General features: G+C 37.3%; 1 protein-coding gene across 1 annotated transcript; it reads left to right on the top strand.

The window, feature by feature from the left end:
• The first annotated feature begins 338 nt into the window (after window positions 1–338).
• LOC143860253 (agamous-like MADS-box protein MADS1) lies at window positions 339–27,419 on the top strand. Its single transcript, XM_077370821.1, has 9 exons — window positions 339–662; window positions 806–1,035; window positions 20,253–20,334; window positions 25,075–25,136; window positions 25,200–25,299; window positions 25,433–25,474; window positions 26,251–26,292; window positions 26,819–26,994; window positions 27,176–27,419. The coding sequence occupies exons 2-9, from the start codon at window positions 854–856 to the stop codon at window positions 27,177–27,179; spliced, it is 690 nt and encodes a 229-aa protein (XP_077226936.1). The 5' UTR covers window positions 339–662; window positions 806–853; the 3' UTR covers window positions 27,180–27,419.
• The last annotated feature ends 185 nt before the right edge of the window (window positions 27,420–27,604 follow it).

A 27,604-nucleotide genomic window follows, 5' to 3' on the forward strand; every position in this document is an offset into this window, starting at 1 on the left:
CTCTTCTTACAATAAATGAGGCAAGGAATAGGGAAATGTAGGGTAGTGAGTCACATGGGAGTCACCCTCACTTGTGTCATAACCATATGTGAATGAGAAATATAAAATAGATGGTGTATACATATTTACATATATAAATTAAAATAAACAAGAGTACAGGTGAAAAAATGAAAATAATAATAGAAATAAAAATGAGAAGGCATAGTGCATTGAGGGAGATGTCACAATCCTAATGAATTTCGACCTACAACTAGATCAGAAGCCAAATCTTACAAAAAAGCAAAACAAAATCCAAAAAAGAAAAAGAAAAGGGACTCTTCCCTCTTCATTTTCCCTCTTTTCTGTTGGTATTAGCTTGGGTGCAACTTGGCTCAATGTCTTATTCACCCCATTAATAATCGCTTTCCAAAAGTCCCTTTCCTTTCTTCGTCTCCCAAAACCATCATTCATGAAATGAATGGTAGAGGAGTCTGAGTAAATAACAAGCCCTTGCTTTGTTTTGGTTTCTACTATACAGCAGAGAGCAAGAAGAGAAGATAATGGAGAGAGTGTCACTTTTAAGTTTATAAATACTGCATCTCTTATAGCAAAAAACGGGGGGAAATAGAGTGAAATCATTTCTCCTTTCCTCAGATTTCTGCCAATTTCCTTTCCTTGTGGAGGTCAGTAAGTAGAACCAAAACAGAATCCTAAACCCTTTGCCTTTTCCATCTCTTCTTGGATCATCTTTTTGAGCTTAGACCTAAACTCAACCCTAACGATTTTGCTAATGCAAACCTTCTTTTCTCTTGTGGCCTCTTTTCAGCTCTCAGACCCAACAATTGCTTCCTTTCAAAGAAGAATCCAAGGGAAAATGGGAAGAGGAAAGATCGAGATCAAAAGGATCGAGAACACGACTAACCGGCAAGTGACTTTCTGCAAGCGTAGAAATGGCCTCCTCAAAAAGGCCTATGAATTATCAGTCCTCTGCGAGGCCGAGGTCGCCCTCATCGTGTTTTCGAACCGTGGACGCCTCTACGAATATTCCAACAACAGGTATTTATTATTAATTCGGATTAGTATTCTTAATTATCTTCGTATGTGATCTTTACCCCTCCCCTTGAAGATCAGAAACCCCTTTCTGTTTATTTTCTGCAGTTGGGTATGGGCCTATTCTTTTTTATCCTCCATGGAAGATCTAAATTATAGCTACCCCCTAGGAAGGGGCATTAGGGATGAAAAGGATGAGTAAAAATTAGGGGTTGGATCCTAAAATATGCGATTAGATCGGAAAAAAAAATAAAATTTCTACTAAGTTTAGAAGGGTGCAGATATAACTGTTTCTGTTTAGGTTCACAGCTTTGTTCTCTAACTCTAGATGGTAATGATAAAATTCTAGCTGTGTAAATGTTTCTCTTTTGATACTATGAGGTTCCTGAATTTTTCCTAGGCATGTCATTTGCTTCATATGTAATATTTGCTGTTTTAGGATCAGATTCGCCATCTCTCATAGATTTCCTAAGGTCAATCCAGCGAAAACTTAATCATTTTTACCTTGTTATAGATTATGTTTAACAAATACTCTCATGGGTCTTCCTCTACTTTTATTTACTTGCTTTTTCTGGGTCAGCTTTTTTTCTCTCTATATATTATAATATGATATTTTATTTCTTGTGTTTCTTTCTTTGGGAGATGCATAGATCTGTTATGGAAGTAGAAGTAGAAGTTGAAATAAATAGGGCTTAGAAAGCATGCATGTGAGGGAATTAGAATTCTTTGTATCTCTCTTTCCATGGTTTTTAACATTGCCATTTCTTCTCTTTTCTTCAGCCTTCATTCCTCCTTAGGTTTGTTCCTTTCCCTCTCTATTTTTCTTTCTTCTTCACGTCACCCATCAGGCATATGAAAGCCTGCTACAAAGCTGTCGCCTTCTTATTAGCCCATTCCTAAACCCTTGTACTATTCCATTTGACACTTCCTTAATAACACGTCAGTTCTTACAACATAAAGGAAACGAAAAAAAAAACAAGAGGAATCTCAAGTTCTCAACCCTAGTTCTTTTTTCTTTCTCATTAAAACCCACCAAAACCCAAATTAGGGTTTACTGTTGGGACACAAACAAACCCAAAATAACCTCAATTTTGTCTAGAAAATTCGATTAGGGTCTGTTATTGTATGTTTTTCTTTTCACCCACCAAAACCCAAATTAGGGTTTACTGTTGGAAGTTGGAACACACAAAAAAAACAAAAATAATCTAAATTTTGACTAGAAAATTCATGCCTTCTCCTACCTTTCCCCATTCTGCAACTTATACCGTTTTACCCTTCTGGGTTTGGTTAGGTTTGAAGGAGGCATGGTATGAAACTATGAACTTATGTATTTCATATTTTCATGCCCTAGTTTCCAATCTTTGGTCACGTCACACGAGATTTTTCACCACTGTAAGAAAAGTGGGCAATATCATGATTTCCAATGTTTTGCTTTCTTTATTTTTTGTAAGTAACTAAAGTGAAAATGCTCTTATCCCTTTGAACAAAGCTCTGATGAAGAGATAAAAGATAGAGTAAATGACAGAGAAGAAGAGAGAGAGATAAGAGATTCAGAATCAAAAGGTACGATTACTGGTAACCAATAGGAGTTTTGTACGTTTGGTTTTTCATGCATGGGGAGTGCGCGACTTTTGGCTGTGACCGTGATAGATGGACCTTCTGTAGTTTGTACATAGCGCCAGTGAAAAAAAAACATATAATAAAATGAAAAGAGATCTTCCGGTGGCAATTTCGTCATTTTGGAGTTAATCGAGGCGGGTAAAACTGGTGATTATACAGCGGGTAAGAGAAAGAATCCGTCCCGGGAAAGAGAGCCAATCATATTGTGAGATCTCGTGCCAACGTGGCAATACGGACCAATCAGTTTATCGACGAAACTAAGGTAAGAGCGCATATACCGGAGCTTAGGACATAGGTAACAGCTATGTTGAACTCAGTACCTGACGTTTCTCAGTTATTCTTTTATTGCTTTTTCAGATGGATTTATACCCTTCGTTCTATATATGTACTAATGAGCTGTCCTAGTATTAGCCAATGGGGGAGTTCAAAAATAAAGAGAGGAGAGGGGGTTTCTTTTTCTTTTTCAGTTTTTTTTTTTTTTTTTTTTTTTTTTTTTTTTTTTAATTTTTTTATTAGGTTTTATTTTTTCTACTTTAAGTAGGTGTGAGTAACTAAGGGACCTGGTTTATTATAAAATAATTTATTTATTTTTAATTCTTTTAATTTTATTATTATACATTTCAATGAGATTTGGAGCTTTGTCTATTTTACTAACACCTATGAAAGTTCATGTTATCTAGATACATCTCATTGTACAAAACCCAAGTTGAGTATTTCAAGGATAAATGAAATGTGCTTTTCAAAGCAGTTTTTTTGTTCTCCCTCCAATTAGCTAGTCCACTCTAGAGTATCTACTTAATGATAATTAATTTGATTCAGCATAGTAAACTCTAGAGTATTTAGTTAATGATAAAAAATGTTTCCAGATCATATGCATTTGATTAAGAGAAATGATTTTAGCACAACTATGTTTTGATGTACGACGCTCACGTATCTTGTCTTTTAGCGTTTAACTGTCACATAAGTGCTTTTTGGGGACTGTAAAAGCTCTTTTACAGCTCTTTAAATATAAAAGACAAGAAACATGAGCGTCATGTATCAAAACATGTTTGTGGTGAAATCATTTCCCTTAACTTGAATGCAGGGTATTGGTTACATCATATATATCCTTTGGAAGAACACTCCTTTATCTGTGCAATTATTAAATGGTTCAAGAAAGTTATGGTTCCAAACTATTGACTCCCTTGATAATTGTCATAGGTGCAGTTGATTCTTGTTTTTGTTGGAGATTCACTCCGCCATACTTAAAAGTGACACTACCCTAATTTCAATATGAGGGTCTTGAGAAGCTTAAGCATTTATAATGAATGATGAGTTTCTTAAGAACCTCTGTTAGTAATCTTTTTTTAGTGTTATGTTACAACTGGCATCATGGACAAATCACTTATTGAATCGTACATGATACTATACAAAGTAAGCATTGATCTTAGTCATTAAAATAGGTAGTGATGATTTATTACAAAAATAATAATTGCAGATATGGAAGGTAGCTATTGGGGACTAAGTCACCCAAAAGGGAAGAACACTCACTCACTCAATGAAATGACTCACTCAACTCTGAAAACAAGCTGAATTTCAAATTTTATTAAAGTTGTGGATGAGTTACCAGTCCTTTGCTAGTGTACATAGAGAAGCGTGGAATTCAAAGATGGGAAGATGAAGTCAACAGCCATTTCCACTATCTCGAAAATTAGTATTTATCACCTTGAAAGTAATGACCAATTAGATGTATACATGATCGGCCTTCATATTTTCTGATATCATTGCAAAAAAATTGTTGAAAGTACTTTTCAATCTGAGATAACCCTTGATTTTTAGGGACTTTTGATAAAGTGCAATCGAGTTCAGATAAGACATAAAGAGATACATATAGAGTGATCAAAAGATCTGAAAGAAGAAGGTGAACAACTTAAGGAGGAAGAGGTAGAAGTAATTAAGAGAGGTAAAGACTCTATATACTCTAAATCTCAATGAAATATTTACAAAAAGATTGGTAGCTTTTTGATAAACCACAATGTTTTCATTGCATAAAAATTGAGCAAGTTAAAAAAATTATTATTTTAAGGACAAGAAGTAGGCAAAAGTTTTAGAAGAAAAATTAGAAGAAAACCTATTTTATGCATGACAGGCTATTAAAGAAAAACTTACATTTGGTATATAGATAGTGGATGCAATAATCATATAACGGATCTTGAAAATATTTTAAAAAATACAAATCCTTCTGTCACATCATAGGTTCGCATGAGAAATGGTTGTTTGGTTTAGGCAAAAGCTAAATAGACTATTATTGTGAAAACTAAGAAAGAAACTGAGTATAGCTATGATTTTTTTTTCTGATTTAGATAAGAATTTACTTAGAGTTGGGCAACTAGTTAAAAGTGGATATTTTGTAAAACTAACTCTTGCATCATATATGAAAATAAATAGAAGTCAACTGACAACTAAAGTGAAAATGGAGAGGAATAAAATTTTCACTTAAAGTTCAATATGTGTAGGAATTGCCTTAGAAGAAGTATCTGATGATTCTTGGCTATGATACAAGAGGTTTTGATCATTTAAACTTTCAAGGGTTAAGATTATTAGATCAAAAAATTATGTTGAGAGGATTGCCAACCATTAATTATAGAAGTGATGTTTGTGAAGGATGTGTTTTGGACAAATACCATAGTGCCTCATTTTGTATAGAAAAAAAAACCTGTAGAGAGCAATGAAACCATTGGAGTTGGTTCATATCGACATCTGACAATAAAAATATTTATTTTATTCTTCTCATTAATGACTCCTCTCCAATGTCAGAGATTTACTTTATGAAGCAGAAATCAAAATATTTTTCGATCTTTAAGAAGTTTAAATTTCTTATAGAACAAAAAGAAGTGGATATGACATCAAATTTTTAGAAGTGATGGAGGTGGTGGGTTTATATCCTACGAATTTGATAATTTCTGTGAAGAAGTTAGTGTGCACAGATAGTTGACAGTTTCTTACAGTCCACAAAAAAAAGTGTCGCAGAAAAGAAAAACAGAACGGTTGAGGAGATTGCAATACCAATGTTGGAAGCATTATAGATTGCAGTTTATTTGCTTAACAAGTGCCCACCTAGCTAGGGTATGTATTGAAGCAAATCTCAAAAATCCCCTCTCATCAACACATCAAACTACTTCTGAAGGGCACTACAACGTACAAGTTGAATATGATAATGCCCTAGCATTTTGCAGGGTTTTCTTCAAACTCGGCCACAAACTACTTGAAAGTCCTTACCACGACCTTCCAATCTCTACTCCCTATTCTTCATCCTCAATAGTTGGTCCAGCTTTTCAACCCCCTCCTTTCCTGCCCGTCGTCCAACAATTCCAAATTCTCCTCTCGAGTTCTCATACTCAGGCTACGCCGGAATATGCTAATCAAATGAGGCTGAAGCAAGAGCTTTATTGCATGGCCTTAGGTGGCACTCTACACATTGTGTTGACCCCTTAATAGTGGAGGGGGTTTCATCTAACGTCATCTCATGGGCGAAAGGTGACGCCCCGGGTCCTTGGAACCTCTCTAATATCATTTTGGAAATTCTGGACTGTTGTAAGGTCATTCGCCCAACTTTCTCATATATCTACAGATCCGCTAATGAAAAAACCGATGAACTTGCGAAAGCAGGAGCAGACAGCAGCCGTGTGGTAGAGAGCCGTTTTCTTGTATCTTAGGCCATTTAGGCTTTGAGAAAAGGGTTTTTATTTTTTCTCTTTAGAGTTTATATTTGTAAAAAGGTGGATAGAATTAAAAAGGTGGGGGTGGCACCAATTGAGGTGAAGATGAGAGAGCACTGCTTAAGGTGGTTTGGACATATCCAACGTAGGCCTTGGGATGCTCCGATGAGAAGAGGCGACTCGTGCCAAATTGATGGAGTAAAAAGAGGTAGGGGCAGACCGAAAACGACTTGGGTAGAAATAGTGAGGAAAGACTTGATAGCTAGGAACATAACAGAGAACATGACCTTGGATAGGATAGAATGGAAGAAAATGATCCACGTAGAAGAACCCAACTAGAGCCAGGATTAGAGCCATGTAGATTCCTTTCACCTTCTTCATGAATTTTTTCTAAAGGATTCATTTAGCCGACCCCAACTAGTCTGGGACAAAAGCTTTTTGAGTTGAGTTGAGTTTATATTTGTACCTCATCTATGATTGGGGACACCTTGTCCCCTCCATCTATCTGTATGTCTGATTTAGATCAATAAAGTCACCTTTCTCAATAAATAAAAAATCATTACGTTAAAAAGTTTGACATCTTCGTAACCTGTGACAATTTGGCTCTTCTTCAATAGTCTTAGTAAATGGAAAAATCGAATCATGCTCCTCTCAAGTCTTCTGTTGGAATATGTAACTTGCCTAAGGGCATTTAGGACTTTGTACATTCCTTTATGTTTTAGTATAAAGATATGAGTCAGGGGGAGATAACCCTAACTCATTTATTTTCTTTGTCTAAACTTCCGGCTAACATCTTCCATTGTAATTCGTCTAATGGAAATGAAGTTATCTAGATCTTTGCGATCTATTCTAGTATGAAATGTGTTGAAAACCAACAGATCTCTAATTTCTGAAAATAGGATCAAACATGATGTGCATCAAACAACAATATAAGAAACACACAAACCAATAACACAATTTACATAGTTCGATAGTGTGCCTATGTCCATGGGATAAGAGACTTCCACTATTTCAATTAGGGTGACAAAACTCTCCTTTCTTTTCTCTTGGTCAACAATTGCACAAAAACCTTACTTCCTTTGACTATAGTATGTGACTTATATATTAAAATCACTACATTAAAATTTATCGAAATACGCTTATAGCACAACATTAGTATGCCAGGGTGATGAATTATTGCCAGAATGCATAGGTGTGATAATATCTGTAGCACCTTCCATTCTAAACCTTTTTAGCAAATCATTTGCATACTTCTTTTGAGAAATAAAAATTTTATCCTCTCCTTGGTTGACCTCAATGGTCTGATACCACTTTGTTGGAATGAAACCAACCAGGATGGAGGGAGATGGTGAGATTCAAGAGAAGAATTGTTCTCTTGATGCTAAACACACAATAAAAGTAGCTCAAGTGTTTATACTGCTCAAGAGACTTCAAATTTCACTAAAATGGCTTACAAAAGATGAAGATACAAGGCCTAATATTTAAGGTACACTTCAAATCCGAGATTAACATTCTTTAACTATAATTAGCTTCCTAAGCTGGCACTAACACAATATGAAATGCAAAGTAAACGACTTACACAATTCCAAAACAAGAAACAAAGTCCCTAGTACATTAACTCCCAAAAACTAGATTTCTAAAAGTCCATGTTGCAAGCTCCCAATGTAATAATCAATATAGCAAAGTTCCAAGCTAGGAAAATTCAATGGGTGCATGGCAAGCTCCATGCATGTAATGAGTTCCGAGAAAGTCATGTGGTCAAGCTTATATTTCCTACACAATTTTCTACCTAGAAATTTCAAGATTTGTAGATCAATCATCATGGAAATTGAAAGCCTGATGGAGATTTCTCTTTGCCAACCTAATGGGAAATCATCAGTGTCAGTGGATTGGAATCAGGCTTGTCATCCATCCAATGAAGAAGTCTCACAATAAAGAGAAAGAGCTCCATGAGACACCTTTTGAAACTAGCTTGGAGAGCTTTGTCATCCTTTATTTTTTTGTCAAAATTTATCTAAGAATGACACCTATATTGGCAGCCAATTTTGAATGATGTTCCTGTTTATGAAGAATCCAACATATGGTGGGCTGCTATGTATTCCATAAAATAGTCATTCCAAGCATGCTTTCTGCTTATTTACTTCTTTTTTTATTGTTTCGTGATTTGATCTAAGTTTACATCCACACTATCACTATTCATCATCACTCATTTTTTCAGCAGTAATTCATCATAGAGAAACAACCAATTACTCCAAAAGCTTAAGCCGTTGGAGATGCCATTATTTAATCTTTTATGCTTTAAGACTCCCCCTCACTTGTGGCCCCTCTTTTCAGGAATTGCCTACACATGGCACATGTGGCCCCTCTTTTGGGTCGGCCATTACATGTGAATTTCTAATATCAAGGAGTTTTGAAGCCATGACCTTTGCTCTAATACCATGAGAAACAACCAATTACTCCAAAAGCTTACGCCGTTGGAGATGGTGTTATTTAATCTTTTATGCTTTAAGAATCATTATTCTATAATATTGATCTTCGGCTTCTCATTCATGCTAAAACTTAAGATTGTGAATAATGGTCACAAATGGAGAAGTTTCATCTTCATCAAATTTATTGATGCAGCCCACACCCATGCGGTTGACAAGTTTGAAGCCCAGATTAACCATCCTAAGCAAGTGAGAAGGTAAGCCCGCATCCAAGCCCAACACAAGGCCCATGTCCAACTTGAATCCATTAAGCATAATGACCACCATGGACATGCTGATCGAGCTGGAGTCCCGCATTAATGAGTCTGACCACTTTTTAGAGTCCATTTTTGGACCTCTAGATGGACGAATCAGAGAAAAGGCTTAACTAAGAAGTTGTAGGTCTTTGAATTATCTTTCCAACAGATATTCATGGTCCTAATTTGGCTCAGCGGTTGAAGAGTTATGACTATTTTGGTAGACTGTGTTTGCTAGCTTTGACTAGTTAATGTGTTTAGAGTTCATAAACTATTAATGATGTATGTGAGTCTCAAAACTAGTTAGTGGACTAGTTTGAACGAATTTTCTGATGTATTTCTCTATTTAAAGAGTATCAAACATATGTAATGGAGTTAGTTGAATATTTGAATGAAAATTTGCTTAGTGCATTTTTCCTTGAACCTTGAAGAGTTCTTTCTTGAAACCTAGAAGAGTTTCACTCCTTCCTTGAAGAGTATGAGCTTTCCCCTATTGTTTGCATCCTTGAAGAGTTGCAACCACCAATCTAGAAGAATTGATGTTACCTATCTTCCTTGGCAACCTAGAAGAGTAGCCATTGAAGTTATCTTTCTCTATTTTGCCCCGCTCTATTTCCAAAAACCTGTCCATTCGCATTCATCCTCTTCCATCACCATTTCAAGCCCTTTCCAGTATTTTTCTGAGCAAACGTTTGCAGTAAAGTTGTAGATCTTTGAGTTCTTAAAATTTTAGCTTTTGAATCAAGTTATTCCGACCTATATCGAGGGAGATACGCTCATTTTACCGAACTTGTGCAAATCTGTTTTGTTTTTCTTGAATCCGAATTCTTGAGCATTTGAGCGTGTGTCTGTTACTCTCCCGATCCTTAGTCCAAGAAGCCTAGGAGAGACTTGCATCATTTTGGTATCAGATCTTTGGAGGAGAGGACAATGCCTCCAAGACAAGCCCAACGTCGAGGTGGTAGAACAATCCCCTTGGATGAAGTACACACACTTGCTGAAAACTTGCAGCAGCATATGCAATAACAAATCAATGATTTGACTTGAGAAGTTGAACGTCTTCGTGCTGAAGCAAACAATCCTCCACCCCATTCCAGATCCGGAAGAACCAATGATGATTCTTCTTCTTCAGAAAGTGTTCAATCTTTGCGACAAGGTAGGCGCCCTCAACCCCACACACAAGGTGTTCGAGAACCGGATTGGGAAAAGGAAATCAAGAGAGACATTCCAGAATTTCTAGGAACTGATTCCCCTGATGAATTCATTGATTGGTTAACACTTGTGAATGAAGTTTTTGATCATAGAAATGTCCTGGAAGAGCGTCGTGTTGGCATCATTGCCATGCGATTCCGAGACAAGGCCATAACTTGGTGGAGACGTGAGAAGCAAACCCGCCACTCCGCCGGTAAGGATCCTATCACTCGATGGAGAAAGATGGAGGACAAGATCCGCAAGTACTTCCTTCCCAAAGGTTATAAGAGGGATTTGTACCAACGGTATCAAAATTTGAGGCAAGGTACGCGATCGGTGGAACAATACACCATTGAATTCAATGAGTTGGTAATTCGCAACAATATTCAAGATCCGGAGGAGATGCTCGTGAACAAGTATTTGGGAGGCCTTCAACTTCATATCCAAGACACCCTTGATGTTCTTGACATCTGGGATTTGGGAGATGCACACCAAAGAGCTCTCAAGGTGGAGCATTCACGCTCTTGAAAGCAACAATCCACATCCTTCACAAATCGAGCAGTTCAAGGTTCGGTTGGCACCAATAAAGCCGAAAACACAAGTGCACATACCAATAACATCAACAAAGCCTCTGCCCCGCCCAAGGGTTCTAATCAACCCCCTCCTACCAGTCAAAGCTCTACAACCGGTATGCGTTGTTATTCATGTGGTGAGATAGGACATCGTGTTAGCAATTGTCGGAAGCGACAAGCGGGTAAAGCATTACTTGTGGAAAATGAATCTGATGATCTGGGTGAGGAAGACACTGATATTGACCCAAAGGATGATGAGAGTAACTTGGAGGATGAGCAAGTGCTTAATGCCGATACCGGTGAGTTTCTTATGGTGCGGAAAATTTTTCTAACTCCAAAACAAGAAGCTGGAAATCGTTGGTTGCGCAACAACATTTTTCACTCGGCATGCACCGTTTCTGGAAAGGTATGTCGATTAATCATTGATTCCGGATGTTGTGAAAATATAATTTCTGAGGCGGCGGCAAGCAAGCTGAAATTGGAGTTGAAAGAACATCCAACCCCTTACAAGATGTCTTGGTAAAAGCGAGGTATGGAGGTAACTGTTTTCAAACGTTGTCTTGTCAATCTTTCTATTGCTTCCATCTACTTTGACAAGATATTGTGTGATGTTATACCTATGGATTGTAGTCATATCATCCTTGGCCGTCCATGGCAATTTGATAAGAAAACAATCCATGACGGGTATCGCAACACTTACTCTTTTGACTATGGAGGAAAGAAGATTACTTTAGCACCTAGTAAAGAGCCAATTCAAACTCCTTTGGTTGAAAACTCACCATCCTCTAATTTTCCTGTGATGAAAGATGTAAAGAGTGCTATGGAAGGGGTTAGTGTTATATACATCTTACTTAACAAGTTCGATATTGGAGATGTGGTTTCACCAATCATTCCGAACCAAGTCAAGCCTCTTTTGGAAGAATTTAAAGATATATTTCCATTAGACCTTCCCTCTGGCCTTCCCCCCATGAGAGACATTCAGCACGAAATTGACTTGCTGCTCGGTGCATCTTTACCCAACCTAGTTCACTATCGAATGAGTCCAGTGGAGCATGAAGAACTACAACGCAAATCATGGAACTATTGAACAAAGGTTTCATAAGGGAGAGCCTCAGCCCATGTGCCGTTCCAGCCCTTTTAGTGCCGAATAAAAATGGCACTTGGAGAATGTGTGTTGATAGTAGAGCCATAAACAAAATCACCATCAAATACCGCTTTTCGATCCCTCGTCTTGATGATCTCTTGGACCAACTTTCCGGTGCCACCATCTTCTCAAAGTTAGACTTAAAGAGTGGATATCATCAAGTCCGAATCAAGCCCGGAGATGAATGGAAGACGGCGTTCAAGACCAAAGATGAACTATTTGAGTGGCTAGTCATGCCATTTGGATTGTCTAATGCACCTTCCACCTTCATGAGGTTCATGACACAGGTTCTAAAGCCGTATCTTGGACGTTTTGTGGTTGTTTATTTTGATGATATTTTGATTTTTAGTAAGACTACTAATGAGCACTTGCAGCACCTTTAAGATGGGTTACGCTTGCTAAGGCAAGCACGCTTATTTGCAGCCCCTGAAAAGTGTTACTTCATGGTGCCACAAATCCTATTCCTTGGATTTAACATTTCAAGAGAAGGGATTTCAGTTGATGATGCCAAGATCAAGGTGATCCAAGAATGGCCAACCCCAATAAACGTGCATGAAGTTCGAAGTTTCCATGGCCTAGCTTCCTTCTACCGACGATTCATTGCACACTTCAGTTCTATTGCTGCCCCACTCACTTCTTGTATGAAGAAATGTGTTTTTGAGTGGACCATTGAAGCCCAAAGAAGCTTTGAACAACTCAAGAAAAAGTTATGTACAGCCCCGGTCCTTGCGCTTCCCAACTTCGATCTCATTTTTTAGGTTCATTGTGATGCATCCGGAACCGGCATAGGAGGAGTTCTAAGTCAAGGAGGACGTCCCATTGCATTCTTCAGTGAGAAGTTGAATAGTGCCAAACTCAAATATAGTACCTATGATTTGGAGTTTTATGCCTTGTTTCGCACACTTGAGCATTGGAGGCAATACTTAATCTATAGAGAATTTATTTTGTACACTGACCATGAAGCATTGAAGTACATTTCAGGTCAACAAAAGCTAAATTCTCGGTGTGCAAAATGGGCGGAATATCTTCAAGATTTCACCTTCAACATCAAGCACAAGGCGGGTGTACAAAATCAGGTTGCCGATGCTCTCAGCCGAAAGAAAAGCTTGCTCAATACCATGCGCACTACTGTGCTTGGCTTTGACTCCTTCCAACAGCTATACATGGAGGATGAATACTTCTCCAAACTCATATCATATGCTCAAGATGAGAAGCTTACTGATTTCACCTTATGTGATGGTTTTCTCTTCAAAGGAAATCGCTTATGTGTACCGGATTGCTCTCTTCGGCAAAAGGTGATTGGTGAGATACATAATGAAGGTCATTTCGGTCGTGACAAAACTCTCCAACTTGTTTAAGTAAAGTACTTTTGGCCACATTAGAAACGGGATGTACATCGTTATGCTATGAGATGCCGAAATTGCCAAATTGGTAAGGGACAAACTACAAATGCCGGTCTCTATTTGCCTTTGCCTATACCACATGCACCATGGGAGGATATATCCATGGATTTTGACCTTGGATTGCCACGGACACACTGAGGAATGGATTCCATATTTGTGGTCATTGATAGATTTTCCAAAATGGCACATTTCGTACCTTGCCGAAAGACTATGGATGCCTCGCGCATTGCTAGCTTATTTTTCAAAGAAATCTTCAGAATGCATGGAGTACCAAATACCATCACTTCAGACCGAGACACGAAGTTCCTTAGTCACTTTTGGAGTCAATTATGGAAGAGTATTGGGACCACACTGCAGTATAGCACTGTGTTCCACCCTCAAACTGATAGGCAAACTGAAGTTGTAAACCGATCATTGGGAAATTTGTTGAGAACCTTGATTGATGACAATCCCCGTTCTTGGGAAGATCGCCTATCACTTGAAGAATTTGCTTCCAACAGTTCGGTGAACCATTCTACAGGTTGCAGCCCTTTCTTGGTTATCTATGGGTGACAACCCAAGTCAGCACTAGATCTTGTACCTATTCCATTTGCTGAAAAGCCCATTGCCCAAGTTGAAGATTTTGTATCTCAAATGAAGCTTATACATGAAGATGTTCATCGTAAGCTGGAAAGTAAATCTGAGACCTATAAGAAGGCTGTTGATAAGAGGCGTCGTGAAGTCATATTTGAACCCGGAGATTTTGTTTGGGCTTACTTGCTACCAGAACGTCACCCCATTGAAAACTACAACAAGCTTGGTCCACTTGAAGTACTTGAATGCATCAATCCCAATGCGTATTGTCTCAAGCTTCCTTCCCATAAGAAGATACATGATGTGTTTAACGTCCGCCATTTGACACCTTATATGGGAGATTCCACTGATGATAATACCTCGAATCCAAAGACGAATTCTTTCAAACAATGGGGGAATGATGCAGCCCACACCCATGAGGTTGACAAGTTTGAAGCCCAGATGAACCATCCTAAGCAAGTGAGAAGCTCAGCCCGCATCCAAGCCCAACACAAGGCCCATGTCCAACTTGAATCCATTAAGCATAAAGACCACCATGGACACACTGATCGAGCTGGAGTCCCGCATTAATGAGTCTGACCACTTTTTGGAGTCCATTTTTTGACCTCTAGATGGATGAATCAGAGAAAAGGCTTAACTAAGAAGTTGTAGGTCTTTAAATTATCTTTCCAACAGATATTCATGGTCCTGATTTGGCTCAGTGGTTAAAGAGTTATGGCTATTTTGGTAGACTGTGTTTGCTAGCTTTGACTAGTTAATGTGTTTAGAGTTCCTAAACTATTAATGATGTATGTGAGTCCCTAAACTAGTTAGTGGACTAGTTTGAATGAATTTTCTCATGTATTTCTCTATTTAAGAGTATCAAACATATGTAATGGAGTTAGTTGAATATTTGAATAAAAATTTGCTTAGTGCATTTTCCCTTGAACCTTGAAAAGTTCTTCCTTGTAACCTAGAAGAGTTTCACTCCTTCCTTGAAGAGTAGGAGCTTTCTCCTATTGTTTGCATCCATGAACAGTTGCAACCATCAATCTAGAAGAATTGATGTTACCTATCTTCCTTGGCAACCTAGAAGAGTAGCCATTGAAGTTATCTTTCTCTATTTTGCCCCGCTCTATTTCCAAAAACCTGTCAATTCGCATTCATCCACTTCCATCACCATTTCAAGCCCTTTCCAGTATTTTTCTGAGCAAACTTTTGTCAACAAAGTTGTAGATCTTTGAGTCCTTAAAATTTTGGCTTTTGAATCAAGTCATTCCGACCTATATCGAGGGAGATACGCTCATTTTACTGAACTTACGCAAATCTGTTTTTTTTATTGAATCCGAATTCTTGAGCATTTGAGTGTGTGTCTGTCACTCTCCCGATCCTTAGTCCAAGAAGCCTAGGAGAGACTTGCATCATTTATCGTTTGGATTAGTATATGTTTTCAACTTCTTCTTGGTCTTCTAATATGTTTTTCCATTCACCATGGTCAAATACTTACAAAAGATTACCATAGAACTAAATGGCAAGTAGTCAAGAACCATAGGCAATGGCCTTATTTGTAAAGAACTTTCTTTGTACATCATATCTGAAATACATCGACAATGTTGAGAAGATCTTTCACACTACAATGAATGGGCAATATGGTGCTGCTAAACTGTGACAGCTGATTTTTGCAAGCCTTGATCGAGCAAACCGGATCTTCATTTAACATGGGAGCATTCTTGGCTAGACACTTCATGGTGGTCGCCATATCGTTTGCTTTGAACACCACACATTGTGCATGTGACTAGATGAGTGTTTGAAGAGTAGTATAATTTACAAAAGTAACTTGTAAGTCAGCGCTTATTTTTGTCACTGCAGGAAAACTAGTGCCCCTTATCCACATTATTATTATTTTGAGTGCCAATGAATTAGTAAATTAAAGGAAGGACGGGAAAGCCCCGATGATGGAGATGATCAAGGCAATACAAAAAACAAGAAAAAAAAACTGCCAAGGATGCAATGAACTCTCCTCCAACCATTTTATCACATTCAAGGAATCTCCTTCCACTATCACCTTGTTTGGTGTATTATGGTCCATCAACCTTATTCCTTGATGCACCACTCTAATTTCTACTTGATTGGAGTCTGAAACCTCAATGTGGCCTTCAGAACGCCCACATCGTATCTCCTCCTACTCTGGCTAGCCCAGGATCCCCCAAACTTGAACCGTCAAAATTAACCTTAAGATATCCACTACTAGGGGGCTCCCAAACTTGAGAGATCACCGCCCTCAACTCCCTTCCATTGCATACCTCTAACCATCATTGCCATAGATCCTATAGTGAGACAAACCTGAAGCAAGGCAAAGATCGGACCTAAGCAATGGTTAGAGCTATTATCTTAATGTCGAGGAATTAAGAGGATTTCAATTGGCCTTTAAAAACCATGTTGTTGCGCTCTTTTCACAGCACCCAGATTGTGGTTAGTAGGACTACAAGTCATAAAATTTTAGCCTTCTTTCGCCATGGAGTCAAAGACCAACACTCCAATAGCTCTAATAGCTTAGCTGGGATATGCATGCTATGCCAAATCTACATAAAATTTTACTCCACACATGCCTAGCTATTTTGCAATGCAGGAATTGTGGTCAACTAATTCACCTGCCTCAACACAACACATAATGTTCTATGATCCACATGTGACGGTTCCACAAGTGATACACTGTGAGAATCTTATCTAATGTCGTCATCCAAGAGAAGGCATGAATCCGTAGAAAGATAGTATTTTCACACTTAAGCCACTAGCGAAGCTATAGGAAAGGATGCAATTGCGTTGTAGAAAGATTTAACGTTGCACGAGCCTGAAGAGCATCGGATCCAAACCCTTTTATCTTCACCTGATTTCTTTATAGCATGCCACTAGAAGCTGCAAAAGCCTTGCTACCCTCTCTATTTCCCAATCAAAGAGGTTCCCTCTGAATGTGATCTTCCATGCTATCCGCTCCTCCTCCCCATTCTCCATACACTCCCTCACCCAGGCCTCTTGGTCCTCCACTACCTGGAACAAATCTGGGAATATATCTTTTAATGGAGCCAAAATCATATAGGCATGTGATTAGGGCGTACATTATATAATATGCAACAGAATACAAGCGCCAAAATTGTTAGGGTTCTCCTCCTTTGTTGTACACAGAAATCCTCTTCTTTTGTCTCTCATATAAGATTGAAGCATCTTTTACATCAAAAATTTATGATAAAGAGGAAAACAAACAAACTTGTACAATATTTCAAAATGACAACACATAAATTCACTTTACTATAAATGGAATAAATACTTTTTGGTCCCACAAGGTGACTTGTTCGTCAACTTGTAGAACATAATGAGGGAACCCATCCGAAATTGACATCACATGGATAAGATAAAGCATAAACTTAATGTTTTAGATTTTATTGACGAAACCCTAACAAAGCATGAAGAACCAAGGGCCTAGGATTAGCTGATCGAAGCGTTATGATGCAATCCAATAATCTGGACGCTCTTCGTGGTGCAGCAGCGGATGCAAGATTGATAAAATAAATGAAAAATGACCCTTTGAACACTGTCGTATGGAGTAGAATACTTCAATCACAGTTGAAGGGGATGTGATTTACTTCGATCTCGTGGAAGTCGAGTTTCTCAGAGCGAAACTAGAAAATACTCCTGCAGGTGCTAATCCAAGCAACGAAAATTTCTCAAAAGAACTCAAAAGCCAAAAGGCAAATTTCATTCAATAATCAAAATCCATTACATTACTTTCATAACATCTATTTATAATAAAAGAAACCCTAAAATTTAACTTAAGGCTTAAGCAACTAATCGTAGCCGTCCATCTAAAATAACATAAATAAAACCTAAAACTTGACTGAAACTTATCTAAAATAGTAATATCGTAATAGACACTTACCATATCCTAAAACTGCCTATAACTTAGCCAAATTAAGTCCAAATCGTGTAATCTTGAGCTCTTTAGATAGGTAATCGAAAAACCTTTTTAAAACCTATTAGGCTCTTTCCTAACAGACACTTATTTACAACCATTTCTCCCATGAGGTCTGTTGATAAGAATGATAAGTATAATTCCCATCAAATTCCAATGAGAACGTGATGCGGACGAAAATCACCAAGAATAGTTCGGTTCGTTGGCGTGGAACAATTTTCTTATCTTTTAATTTGTATTTTCGTCATTTTATTTGTAGTAATTTTTTAGGGTCTAGAATAGATGACATTAAATCTGTTGAGGAGGCGGCTTGGCTTCTATTAAAGAGATTGAGGAGGTCGGAAGGCTAAAAGAAGAACATAATAGTATCTTTCTTCATGAGAAAATCTCACAGCGTCAGAAGTCGAGAGCTAAATGGTTGGAGGCTGGAGATAAAAAGACAACTTACTTTCATGGAATTGCTAGCGCGAGAAGGCGGAGAACCCGAATAGAGAGCTTGGTGGAAAATGGGGTGAAAAGTGAGAATATGAAGTTGAGAGTGAAACAATTGGTGGACTTCTATGGCCGTCTCTTCTCATCTGAGAGTGTGATTTGCCCGATCCTTGAGGATGTGGATTTTTTGTCTCTTGGTGTGGAGTAGAGTAAAAGGTTGGAGAGACCCTCCACGGAATAAGAGATTGAAAAAGGGGTTTTCACTTTGGGTAGAGATCGAGCCCCAGCCCTAATGGTTTTTCCTCACCTTTTTCCAGTGTTGATGGTATTATGTTAAAGAGGATTTGATTAGATTTTTCAGAGAATTCTATGATGGGATGAAAGTGGACAAAGGTACTGGAGCCACTTTTATAGCATTGATACCCAAAGTCAAAGGAGCTTCGTTGGTTTCGGATCTTTGTCCTATTAGCTTGGTGGGTTGTCTTTACAAAGTCCTTGCTAAGGTGCTGGCTGAACGACTGAAAGTTGTCCTTCCTTTTTTAATATCTTATAGTCAAAGTGCCTTTGTAAATGAAAGACATATTTATAGTATAATACCCACTAATGACTTAAAACTCTATTTTTTGGTAGGCAAGCTGGGATCGAACCTGTGACCACATGGTTGAGAAACAAAGCGTCCACCATTGAGCTACAGGCCCAACCCCTAATGACTTAAAACTCTCTCCTCACTTAGAATTCTCGTAATACATATATGTGACCTATTTAAAACCCCATTCAAGAAAACAAGTGATATTGGTAGGAAAATACCATGGTACCCCCTATAACTTAAGGAGCATACACGGCACCTAAAAGACACATAAAATTGAAATCAGGGCTCTAGGATGGGTCCCTATTACTTACTTTTTATTTGGGCTGAAAAAACTCATATAGAACCAATTACTATTAGGATTTCTCATCCACCGTGCTTTCATGTCATGATATTTCATGTTCAAAATTATATTTCACGAATGACATGTGTTAAGTTTTGAATGTGATCTCACTTTTTGAATTGTTAAAACCAGTCATCTGGATGGATGGGTGAAGGTAAAAAAAATTCAGACTGGATGAAACAAAGTAATTTGGTCAAATGCTCTTTTGCCTGTTGAACCCTTTAAATGATCTGACAAATTTAGTAATCCGTCAGCCATTTTTGTCTTAGCGGCCCATTTGCAACGCAAATGATCATATGACTAGGACCGTCCTTATTGTGAAAATGATCAGTAACTCCAAAAGCTTAAGCTACTGGAGAAGGCATTATTTATTCTTTTAACACTCCCCCTCACATGCACGTGGCACATGTGGCCCCACTTTTGGGTTGACCATTGCATGTGGAGTTTTGACATCAAGGAGGTTTGAGCTCCGGACCTTTTGCTTTAATACCATGTGAAACTACCAGTTACTCCTGTTTCAGGGATAGCTGTATCTCATCTACCCGATTATTATTCATATCCATTGTAGTTCGGAGTTTGAGATTTTGTGTCAAATACAAGCAATATTTAACTACTGATACATCTGATCACATATGCATTATAATAAAGAAGGATTTTCAACGCAGGATATAAAAACATAGATGAGACTATATGACCACAATATGGTAGGCCCACCTGATTGTCGTTCCAATATACACATATCAAGTGTCTGGTGGAGTTAGAAATGGGCTCCCAACTTCATAGTCCAAGGACTGGAACTGTTGCCCCATCTTCTTATGCATAAGTCATAAAACTTAATGACCAAATATAAACAAAACGGAATGATAAGAATCATCAGTTTTGAGTAATTGATATGCTTTCAGATTTATGAGTATATTTTTTATGATTAGTAAACTTTATGGAGAAACAAAGAAAATGATTCTCATTGACATCGGTAATTTTACATGGACGCAGTGTTAAAACAACAATCGATAGGTACAAGAAGGCATGTGCAGATACAACAAATTCTGGACCTGTCTCGGAAGCCAATTCTCAAGTAAGTCTTTTCCCTTTTAAAGTGTTCATTTTGCTCATCTTCAAACATAAGTATTTCCGTGCAGGAAAGAGAATTATCAACTGTGTAGAAAACATGAAACTCATACAAACTCTATTGTAACTTTTTTTTTCTTTTTCTTTTTTGCGTGTGTTTGTGTGGGTGTGTGTAGTTGATCCAACAGAATGGCTTAGTTGAGTTGAGTTGAGTTGCAGTTGATCCAACAGAATGAAATAACCCAAAAAAGCAATCCTTAGAATTTTGGTATGAGAATTGAAGGCTGCACGTAAATCATTAATGTATTTAGTTTCACAAAACTAAAATACAGTTTTCATGTTATGAAAGAAAATACACTTTCCATTAGAAAAGCAAAAGATTTACAGAACTGTTGAAAATTAATGTTCTTTCTAGAAATAAGTTTGAGTCATTGTTTTGGAAATGGGTGTCTTGTAAAAGCCTTGGAAATGTTTAGTTTATTAAGAGGGTGTGTCTGGAAAAAGAAAGAGCATTGAAACTGACGTGTGTGGGAAATATCTTTGTCTAGGAAATGATAAGTCAAGCATAGGATATGAGTAGTCTAAGTCTAGGAAGTTGTTGGACTTTATGTTTTGTATTTAAGAGTTTTATGAGAAGTGTGTAAGAAAAGTCTATATAAACAGTTGTATGCCATCATTTGAATAGTAAGAAGAAAAGGCAAGTCTTAGCAAATTTCAGATTTCTCTTTCTCCTTTCTTAAGCTCTGCACTTGCAACTCGTCTTACTTCAACAAATTGGTATCAAAGCACTCAAGGAACGATAAAATCTGGGTGTTGTTCAAGGGTCTTATGGCAACCAATCGTGGAAGCCTCAACATTTCTCAACCTACCATGCAAGTCTTTGGCGGAGAGAATTATGACTTTTGGAGCATTAAGATGAAGACTTTGTTTCTATCTCAAGACATTTGGGACTCGGTAGAAAATGGATATGATGATCCTCCAACTGATGAACAAATGGAGCAAAACAGAGACAACAAGAAGAAGGATTCCAAAGCTCTATTCTTCGTTCAACTAAGCGTTTCTGAAGCGATCTTCCCAAGAATCATTGGAGCTACAACCGCCAAAGAAGCATGGGATCTTCTCAAAAATGAACTCAGTGGTAATGAAAAGGTAAAAACCATCAAACTTCAATCTCTTCGTAGAGACTAAGAAAACCTTCATATGAAAGATTCTCAAAGCTTGAAGGAGTACTTTTCTAAAGTTTTAGAAATAACTAATCAGATGCGATCATATGGGGAAACAATTTCTGATAAAAAAATTGTTGAAAAAAATCTCATTAGCCTTCCTGCTAAATATGACTCTATTGTTGGAGTTATAGACGAAACAAAAGATCTTTCTACTTTGACAGTTAGTGAATTGATGGGTTCTCTTGAGGTGCATGAACAAAGAATGAATCGTCATACTGATAAATCAGTTGAGCATGCTTTTCAGACTAAGCTAACCACTAGCTTCAAAGGTTCTTCTATTAATGTACAAACAAGTGACAAAGGGAAAAACATTAAATTTGGTGGAAAAAATGCTCGAGGACAAGAAAGAGAATAAAATTTCAAGGGGAGGAATGGAAACTATTCTGCGAAAGGTATGATTTCAGATCTTCTCAAAATTCTAAGCACTATTTTGAGAAAGGGAATGATGCTAGAACTTCTCAAAATGTGTGTGACATTTGTAAAGAGTCCGGACATGATGCAAAAATTTGTTGGCACCGTGGAAAGCCACAATGCTTCAATTGCAAAAAATTTGGGTATGAACAAAAAGATTGCTACTTAAAGAAAAACCAAGCAAATTTTTCTGAAGAAAAAAGGAAAAGAAGAAGAAATTCTATTTTTTGCATGTCATGTTGCTAATGAAAGGAAGTGTGATGTTTGGTATTTGGACAGTGGCTATAGCAATCACATGACAGGTGATGAGAGAATTTTTCTTGATATCGATACTTCCATAAAGTCACAAGTGTGTATGGGAAATGGAGCTGTGAGCCTGTGATTGAAGCTAAAGGAAAAGGTACGGTTGCTGTTAACACTAAACAAGGCATTAAGTATATCCATGATGTTTTACATGTTCCTGATTTGGCACAAAATTTATTGAGTGTTGGTCAATTAGTTCAGAAAGGATATTCAGTTCATTTTAAAGATGATTCGGGCATTATTTTTTATAACAAGAACAAGAATCAAGTTTTGGCAAAGGTGAATATGGAAAAGAATAAAAATTTTGTTCTTACACTTGAATATGGAAAGTAGCTTGCTTTGAAAACAGATGTTGATGAAACTTGGCATTTGCAAGGATTAAAGTTGCTTTGTCGGTTAAACATGGTGAGAGGGCTGCCAACAATTAGATGTGATACTGATGTTTGTGAAGGGCGTGTTTTTGGAAAACAGCACCGTTCTTCTTTTCCTACAGGAAAGGCATGGAGAGCTAAATCACCATTAGAGCTGGTGCACTCTGATATCTGTGGGCCAATGTAAACACTGTCTCTTGTCAAAACAGGTATTTCATTACCTTTACAAGTATTGTGGGGCTCCTTAGAGGGTATGATAGTATGATTAGTATGGTGGATAGGGCATTTTCTGGGCTAGTTGGAGGTAATGACTCCTAAGAGGCAGAGGTTTTTGCTTTGAGGACTGGTATAATGCAAGTTCATAGGGAGATTTTGGACTCTTTGGCGGTAGATGGTGATTTATTGGCCATTATCTTTTGAACATCATCTGTTAGGTGAGAGCCTAACATATGAATTTCCCTGGGAGTTTGCCGATGCATTAGAAGTTCTTGATAATATAGAGGGCAAGTCTTTTAGCATAGTTTTCTGTCAGCAAATGATAATGCTGATCAATTGGCCCATAGTGGTGTCTCCGGGGAGATTCATGATGTCCTGGACTATATTTCATTTGAGGACCATGGCTAATCATTTGGGCTTCTTGCTATAGTTTGTCTTCTCTGTTGTTTTTACCTTGACCAACTTGGTTGGGGTTTGTATTTCCTTATTGCCTTGATTTATAATATTATCATGACCACTCAATTTGAAAAAAACATATATAATTATTATCATTTCATGTAAGATTTTCCTACCGGAATGACAAAATTATAGATTTGGCTTAATTGAGTTGAATGTTTCATCTCTTCTACGACAATTCGTGTCTTCATTCTCTTCTACAGTTACGATAGATCTCCTTAAGAAGTTAAGAGATAATCACAGAAACTCTTAACTCAATATTCAAAATGGCAGAAACTCAGCTTCTCTTTACTTTTTATATTGGATACATAGAGTTTTTTGTGAATTGTAATAACCTTTGACTTCTGTTTAAACAAAAAAAAAATGATGAGTTAGTGTAATTATCTAAACATGGTAGTGCCAATATCAATAGCCTATGAGCGTGCACGCACGTGCGTGCGCGCTTGTTTATTTTTGGTGTTGGTTATTGTGTTCGATGGAGCTCCACATGGGGCTTTTAATCATGTATCTCCTTCGCTCAATCATATGCTTTATGTAATGAAAGTTATATATTTTATGAGGTTTATGATACTATACAATTGATTTTTAAGGCTGATGGAGGAGAAATTGATGTAAAAAATTATGAGACTCAATATCAACTGACAAATATTTTTATTGGAAGCTTTTAAGTATAAAATAGTCAACAAAATGAAGAATGAACTTGGCATAGTAGTGGTCTAACTTAAGGAGGGCTGTTGGAACTCTAAGCTGACGCTTGAGAATCCAAATAGTGATATTGGTATTCTAATCAAGCCTTGTAATTTTAAATGGCTGTATTGAACTTGGAGCAAGCTTTGGAAGATTCAAAGCAAGCCTTGATGTTAGCTTCTACTTTTGCTTTGTAAATGTAAAGTTCTTGACTTTCTGTATGTTTTACATATACATATGGTTATGCATAGATTGTTGCTTAAAAATAAGTGCAATTAAATAATGTGTTAATCTCAGATTTGTGATGTATGTTAAGTACCTATGTATCATCTTCAAATGCAAGCTTATCAATGGAATTTAAAGCCTTTTGAGTACTAAAGCAAGTGAACTTCCATTTTTGTGTGTTAAAACATCAAAAAAGCAATTTTTTTTCACTTGAAGTTGATCTTTTTTCCTCTTAGTTTGGATTATTCCAACATGTGTAATGCACCTCAAACTCATGTTGACTACGTCTCATTTCCTCTCTTCTTCAACCAGCACACTACTATTATGATTTTTTTTTACTAGTGGACCAATCTTCATCGTCTAGATAGAGCATTCGACCCAAATAAAAATGAAGAGCCACTTTTAGTATACTATCACAAGACTAGCTTTGTGTATGGTTTTTGCCGAAGAAAACCCACTAAAATTTTCGAAACAAATATATGTGGATTAAAGAATCATACCATCAAGAGAGCATTCACTAGCATTCACACCAGAGAACACAAAAGATTTACATGAAAACTCTCCAATGAACAGGGAAAAAACACGGACATCCTTCTTAGTTTCTTATTTCATATAGTATTACTCGGTTTCCTATTATAATACGATTTTTAAGTGTATGTGGGGCCCAAATCATGAGGCTCGTCCCCACAACACTTTGGACAAGTTCGTTTCTTTATCTTTGTCTTGGAGTAGTAAAACATGTTCTCTATTATAATGTAACTAAACCATCGGCATTCATGATTGATTAATTTGAATAAACTTCACTTCTAATAGGGATATTCTAACCCCATTTTCTTTACATCTCCATCTTAGTACTACCAACAAGAAGCCTCAAAACTGCACAAACAAATCGGGATTATACAGGATGCAAACAGGTGAACATTTCAAATCATTCTATAATTATTTACAGATGTGAATTTTAACAAACGTTATTCCAGGAATTTGATGGGCGAGGCTCTTAGTAATCTGACTCTTAAGGAACTGAAGCAGCTGGAGAATAGAGTGGAGAAAGGAATTAGCAGAATTCGTTCTAAAAAGGTGTGAACGTCTTACAAATCACCATTTGTTGCTAGGCTTTTGGTCAGTTTATCATGAAATTTCTTTTCGTAGTCGTAAGGTCTAACACTAACACTCTCTGTATTCTCATACTAATACGGTTTAATTTTACCAGAACGAGTTGCTGTTTGCTGAAATCGACTACATGCAGAAGAGGGTAATTAGACTCTTTAACACCTCCCAGACTTGCATTGTAAAAATTGACCAATGCATAAGGTCTTGTCTTATACATGTGGGGACTAAAATCAACGGTTAAAAGATATCTTCAGGATGTTTATTTTAGGGAGATGATATTGCCAGCCCCTCCCCCCTCCAGCTGGTGCACACACACACAAACGGTTTTCGTGAGAATGGTTCACTGCTTGAGGATAAATTCACGCCCTTTAATGTTTTTCTTTGCCTATAAAACTTAACAAACAGAGTAATGCTAAGGAGACTGAGAGTCCCACCGAGCAGGGGACCTAACAAATGGCTTATTGCCACAACCTCACAAATGACGTAATCCAACCCTTAAGTTTAAGAAAATCAATCAAAAGTAATTTTGTTGGACACATGACACATTTTCATTGTAGGTCTCCTGCTCGGTGGTATTCTCGGTCTCCATATCATTTTCCTTTTATGATTAAAACAAGATGGTTCAATAGTCATAGAACCACTATATACAAGGAGGGTATTCATGGATGAGAACTTATATGGTGCCTGACCGTCAAACCATAAAGGGCGGAGAGAGAGAACCATCTCTCCCTTGATTTTTAATCCAAGAGAAACCCCCTTTCTTGACTTTTCCTTGGTTCGGAAATCAAGGCAGCAGGTTTTGTCTATATCTGCCCTTTATGTTTTGACGGTCGGGTATCATATAAATTCTCTTCATGGATAAAATGAGTGTATTTATCATCTATACTGATTGGGTTACTTATTTCTGTTGGCATGCAGGAGATAGATCTGCAGAATGAAAATATCTATATTCGAGCTAAGGTCTCTCTCTCTCTCTCTCTAGTATATTTCCACCTCCCTTTGTCTATTTTTTCATATGATTGTTTTCAAGAAAATTAAACAAAAAGGATGGCAATATCATTATCCTACTAAGGAAACCGAGAGTAGAACCACACAAATCCCTCTATGACACATGGCAAATGAGGGGTAGTTTTGCCATTTTAAGGAAACAAAAAGCCAAAAAGAGAAGTTTGCTAACATGGGAAAAGGCAATATTTTGGTTCCACTATGGGATCCACTCTCAGTCACAAATCATTATTCTTGCAATATAAAGGCTAATGATATTCCCACTACCATGTTATGTTAATGAGACAAACTCACCTTACTCTTATAATTTAATAAGATGTCGAAAGCTACTGCAATATAATTCCCAAAAAGCTCTCAACAGATACTTAAAAAGGAAGACAAGGTAAGTTTGTCTCATTATCATAACATGGTAGTGCAATTATCAGTAGCCAGTATAAATGATGAGTAATTAACTGAGTGGTTTTTGTGCATTATCTATCAGATATCTGAAAATGAGAGGACCCAACAACAGCACATGAACATGTTACAGCAGCAACAGGGGCATCATGGGGAATACGCGGTGATGCCTCCATTTGATTCTCGGAACTTCCTACAAGTAAATCTACTCGACCCAAATCACAACTACTCTCGTCAGGAAAAAATAGCCCTCCAACTTGGGTAATTAATCTTCTCTTTTTTTTTATCTGTCATGGAAATGAGTTCATCATTTTGCAATGTTTTTATAACTCCCCCTGTTTGTTTGTCTTTGAAATGAGTTCATCATTTCCAAATTACCTCTCACTAAATACAAAACTTAAACTTTCTATAAATTGTTTAATTTTTGCTTGAGTCTATGCAGGTAATTTATATGCGGGAAGGATTTATGTTTAAAGGGTGGAAATATGAAAACGAGAGCCTCACCGTCCTCTATATGTAGATGGTCATAACTCATAAAACTCTTGCTGTTGTCAGGGAACAAGAAATTTCCACTTGTATCTGTATGTTGTACCCTATATCTTATGTATTTCCCTTCTTAACCTCCTTATCTACGGACTTTGTGTTGTAACTTGTTATTTGTTAAGTCATCTTTTCTACTTGAATAATCTTAGCCGTCAGGGTGGGTGCATTTTTTACCCATTGAATGTGAGCCACTTATCATTTACTTTTCTAACCTTCCATTTTTGGGGGCTTCTATAACAGTAGTGCATCCACAGTAGGGCCCACCCAAATGAAAGTCTAAGTGCTCTTCTTATCTTTGTGTGTTTAGATTGAAAAAGAAAAACTAATT

This window comes from Tasmannia lanceolata, unplaced genomic scaffold (assembly GCF_043159265.1).
Source record: "Tasmannia lanceolata isolate RefF3 unplaced genomic scaffold, GAP_Taslan_0.1 ptg000037l, whole genome shotgun sequence".
NCBI classification, from domain to species: Eukaryota; Viridiplantae; Streptophyta; class Magnoliopsida; order Canellales; family Winteraceae; genus Tasmannia; species Tasmannia lanceolata.

Excerpts from the sequence above, each read along its gene's own strand:
- LOC143860253 (XM_077370821.1), top strand. The coding sequence starts at position 854 with ATGGGAAGAGGAAAGATCGAGATCAAAAGGATCGAGAACACGACTAAC. Across the intron at positions 20,335-25,074 it reads TCTCGGAAGCCAATTCTCAA|TACTACCAACAAGAAGCCTC; the intron begins GTAAGTCTTTTC and ends TCTCCATCTTAG. Across the intron at positions 25,137-25,199 it reads ATTATACAGGATGCAAACAG|GAATTTGATGGGCGAGGCTC; the intron begins GTGAACATTTCA and ends ACGTTATTCCAG.